The 4,872-nt window shown below is 27.3% G+C and overlaps 1 protein-coding gene across 1 annotated transcript; it reads right to left on the bottom strand.

Annotated features, from left to right (window-relative positions):
• Positions 1–2,713: 2,713 nt before the first annotated feature.
• LOC149568191 (uncharacterized) lies at positions 2,714–3,622 on the bottom strand. The gene is made up of 3 exons (XM_089817530.1): positions 3,542–3,622; positions 3,344–3,463; positions 2,714–3,250 (listed from the first exon to the last, which is right to left on the bottom strand). The coding sequence occupies exons 2-3, from the start codon at positions 3,461–3,463 to the stop codon at positions 2,882–2,884; spliced, it is 489 nt and encodes a 162-aa protein (XP_089673656.1). The 5' UTR covers positions 3,542–3,622; the 3' UTR covers positions 2,714–2,881.
• Positions 3,623–4,872: the final 1,250 nt, after the last annotated feature.

The following is a 4,872-nucleotide window of genomic DNA, read 5'->3' as shown; positions in this document are numbered from 1 at the left end:
TGAAGACAATAACTGCAGGGAACTGCTGCTCCGCTCCAGTTCCACCATCCACTTTCATTTGTTAGTAGTTAAAAGTTATCATACCCATTTCATTGAACTAGTATTGTGAATAAAATAGCTGCTGTTATAAGTAGTTTAGTTAGTCTTTGCATTAGCGTTAGACTTAGAGAAGAATTTATATTTTCCAAAATCAGGGAATAGGGTTAGGGGAATTATAAAAAATACATATATGATAGTATGCTGCAATAAATAAATAAAGTGTTTTTTCTGCCCAAAAACAGAGCTTTCTCTTTTTATTAACAGAGTTTGTTTGTTTGTTTTTAATGATGTTTTATTATTAAAATCTTTTGTATGTTGTTGTTTGGATTTTCCAATAACAACTTTCTAATTTATTACTAATGGTATGGATTTTGATTTCAAATTTTTCTACTAGCTTGTCAAGTTCCATTTCAAGAAATAATTGCATGTGTTTGTATTTTTGTGGAGAATCAATACTTGGTTGTTTGCACATTATCAACTTATAGATTATGATTAAAATTTAAATTTTAAGAACTTATACAACTATATACAAATGGTGCATTTTTAAGAACAAATTTGATTTTAGCAACAAAATATTAATATTTCACTAATTTATACATTCTAAATAAATACTCATATTCCTTAAAAAAGAGATCTTTTATAATTAAACAAATACTTTACGCAGCCATATATATATGATCATTGTTGAGGTACTATTTTCATAATGTGACTCGTGCAATAAACTTCTTAGAAGAATATCTCTCAATCTATATATATATATAATATATATAAAAGCTAGTTATTAAAAATTAAATAAATGGATTCAAAGGGCATAGTCTCTTCCACAAAAAAAATCTTAAAGAGGAGCCCTATCATGGAATTCTTTGATAGCAGATATACACAGAGATGGATTTGCTAAAATAGGGTATGGATTGATTCCTCTTGGCGTGAGTGTGTATATTCACATTTGTCATATTCAGAATGCCTTTTTACACAGAGTGCATCTACCGTCAACCAATGAATGGTGAAAATAAAAGCATATCAGGTGGGACTAAACCTGATAAATTGGGCAATTGCATTGAGCTGTAAAATCAATATATATGAAAGCTCTAATTTGCCGCACAATGACTAAATCAAAGAAACTGGACAATTGCATTGAACTTTAAAGGTAGTATATAGGAAAGTTCTAATTATTTAATATATTATATGACAAATATTTTCATTGACAAAGAAATTGAGATAATTTTATGATTCAGAAATTTTTTTAAATGGTTTTAAATCAGTATATATATGAAAGCTTAATTTTTTTCACAATAACTAAATCAAAGAAATTGGACAATTACATTGAACTTTAAAACCAGTAAATAGGAAAGTTCTAATTATTATATAATAAAGATTCTATTATTGACAAAGAAATTAAGATAATTTTATTACTCTTTATAAAATAATAGAGAACGAGATGATACAAAGAAGGTACAGACAAAATAAACAAGTATTCAACCTAAAAATCCTGTAATAAATCCTACAGTATGATACTAACTTGACAAAATTTCAAATCACCGCACTTAAATGATCACTAAATTAAAAGGAAAATTATTACAAAAGACAATTGAGAGGTAAATTTAATTTCTAAAAGAAACCTTTTTGAAGTATAACTTACAATTTTTTTTAATATCTTCACCATAACCCATAAAATAAATGCTCATACTATCTATTCTCTGTAAATTTTATCTTTCTATATATAGAAAATAAGATATTTCACATTCATGAGTCCAACTATAGTCTATAGGACAGCTGACCTAAATTTTTGCTTCATAAAGTGCTGATTTTCTGCTATTTAATTTAATAATGAATTCCTTCATTTTCTCAACAGGCTCTATATTGAACTAATCTTACAATCAAACTTCTATTAAATGACTTGTGTACTTCAACTAGATATCATGTAAGCTTTACATTCCAAAATAAAATGTTTTCCTCTTTCTATTGCCTCAAGTGTTAAAAAGACTCATAAACTATCCCTACCCATACATACATATTTTTAACGTTTTCCATCCACAAATTTCACACTAAAGACAATGCAAATTATGCCTTAAATAATCTACTAGAACCATTGCTTTGCAAATGAAACTGTCACCAAAATAGACCTTTCTATTATCAGAATTGGGATTTACTTATTCAAGGTGATTATCACTTTTCAAATAGCCCAGAAACATTTTAAAGAAACAAGAAGAAAACTTTAGCAAAATTGCAATTTCTTGAGACTTATCACAAGTTCTCCACAACTGTAAAGCTACTACATACTAATTTTATAAAAGATGGCCATGTCCCTGTATATATCTCCATACTTATACCAAAACGAACATTTCCCCTCAATACATCTAAATATTGAAAATTAATTAAAAGGCGGGCACACAAGAAGTGGGGAAAACAATAGTTACTTATAAATTAGGATCTCTAGATTTTAAGATTACTTCTTAAGAGTCTTGCATTACACAATTAAAAAGAAAGCATCAATCTTGTAATAACAAAAGTTGGCATCAGTTTAGAAACTAATTTATTTTAATGAATGAATCAACATTTTTCCAGGTTTCCATAAGAGGGGAATGCAAAAACAGGTTTAGCAGAGAAAAAGATGACACCTTTATAAGAGTAAGTTTTCATAACAAACATTTTATTTGACAAAGAATAATTAGAATTTTAGAAAATACTGAATCAATAAAATTATAAAATAGAGGTGAACAGTATAATCAAGAGTGAGATAAAACAAAGATCTTAGCTAACAATAGAGCAGGTATTCAACCTGAAGCTCCTCCAATGACTATCTCTATGAAATTGTTTAGAATGAAAGAGCTTCCTAAGTAAGCTAGGCCAATGAAATGATAAGATCAAGAGCATAGGCGGGAGCCAGGAACATTGCAACCAACTCTAAATTTGGGGGCGCCACCAGCAAACGAATTCCTCCAAGTAAGAAGAGAAATGCAAATACTGTTGCGCTGCATCGCACCGCCTTGCTGTATAAATAAGGGGCATGTTTATCCATAAAAATAATGGACGCACACAGGAATGCAACATGACTCAAAATAAATGTGCCAAAAACCATTTGGAAAGCAAATTTCTCGAAAACATTTGGCATAAAGAATAAAGCAGCCACCAAATTTGACATCTTCACAATAATACAATTCCATTGATGCTTTACACGGCCCTCCCCCTTTTCATCGACCGCCATTTTCGTCTGCAAAATATGCAATCATACAGACGAAACTGTTAATATGCCGTACAATTTTAAAACAATGTGAATAATTAGAAACAAAAACAAGAATTTAACCTCGCCAGCAGCTTTAAATCGAAAGATCGAAAAGCCTGCCACAAATTCACAGAAATTCTTCATGATACCGCCCTTTTCCTTCTCGCCGGTTTCATGGATCAATGGGGTCGCCATATCCATCTGCACAATAATAACTTTAAATATTTAAATATAATTTTAAAACAATGAAAATAGATTTTCAGAAAGAAAAAAACCTACCTTGAGAGCAGCTCCTAATCTTAAAATCAACAAGTTTCGAATCGTCAAATCAACAAGCCGGCCACCAATTCACAGATAATTCATACAATGCTTAGAAACCCCTCTATTTATAGAGAATAAGTCATATGCTTTCACACAGTTTTACTTCTTGTCAACTATTTTTACAAAAGTTTAATGAAGAAATGTACATGCATGGATATTTTTATTATTTAAAATAATAGGAATTAACTAGTAGTAGCATGATAACAGTTAACTAATAATAATAGGAATTAATTTAAATAAATTTTAAATAGATTTTCTTAATTAATTAAATAATATTTAATACTTTTATAAAGAAAATTTTAAGCTTTAATAATAAGAAATATTATTATTTTATTATTTTTTATTTTTAATAAATTAAAAACTTGAGTTTGAATTCATGTATCTTATTTTAAATTTATTAATTGATTAAAATTTTAAAACTGTAGAATTGGATGTTGCATTCTCATTTATATTTAAAAATGCGAATAAGAACAAGAGAATACTTTAAAAGCTTGAGATTTCTCAGAAATAAAAAATAAGAATGGTTAAAAAATCAAATCATTCTTGTCCATAAATTTATGATTAATAAATCATATAATGCTTCAAAATGCAATTTTTATTTTATCAATTAATAAGAAATATAATCTTTATGCATGAATATTTTTACTCTTTTAAATTTATGATAATGAATTTATTAATTAAAGTAATCTCAACAATATGCATAGAATTCACTCTTTTTCCAATATAATTAGTAATAAAATATTATAAATCTTAAAAAAGCAATAGACTCTTGCCCAAAAATTTAGCATTAATACTTCATTAAATACCTCAACAACTAATTTTTATTTTATCAAATAAAATTAAATTAAAAATATAATATTTCAAAATCCTACATGAATATTTTTATTAGTTTAAATTTATAATATTTTATGTGTGCTTTTAACAATATGCATTTAGTCCACTCTTGTTTATAAGAATTTATTAAAAAATGTTTGTTAATAAATTATAATAAATCTTAAAACTCTTCATTAACAACAATTAAGTATATAAATTTAGTTAATTGCTATAAATTTATTATTATTAAAATAAAAAGGAGTTCCTATTAATACTTTACTAATAAGATATTATAGATCTATAATTCCATTCCACAAGAGGAAGAGATCGAATAAATGGGGCTCTTTCACCTAAACCAGCTTCCTCCTTTTTAGCTTTAGCATATGTTTTTAAATTTTCACTCGTGTTGCTGCTCTTTTCAAACAAAATTATCATGTGTCAAAGTGTTTGTATGCATTGGAAGAGTGTTGCCTTTA

This window comes from Cupressus sempervirens, chromosome 3 (assembly GCF_028749045.1).
Source record: "Cupressus sempervirens isolate cs-2001-9-10 chromosome 3, ASM2874904v1, whole genome shotgun sequence".
NCBI classification, from domain to species: domain Eukaryota; kingdom Viridiplantae; phylum Streptophyta; class Pinopsida; order Cupressales; family Cupressaceae; genus Cupressus; species Cupressus sempervirens.
This window is presented reverse-complemented; position numbering and strand designations above follow the sequence as displayed.

What these genes read in the sequence shown, in the direction of transcription:
- LOC149568191 (XM_089817530.1), bottom strand. Translation starts at nt 3,463, where the DNA reads ATGGATATGGCGACCCCATTGATCCATGAAACCGGCGAGAAGGAAAAG. An exon ending in GATTTAAAGCTGCTGGCGAG is followed by an intron (nt 3,251 to 3,343) that starts GTTAAATTCTTG and finishes CATATTTTGCAG; the next exon opens with ACGAAAATGGCGGTCGATGA.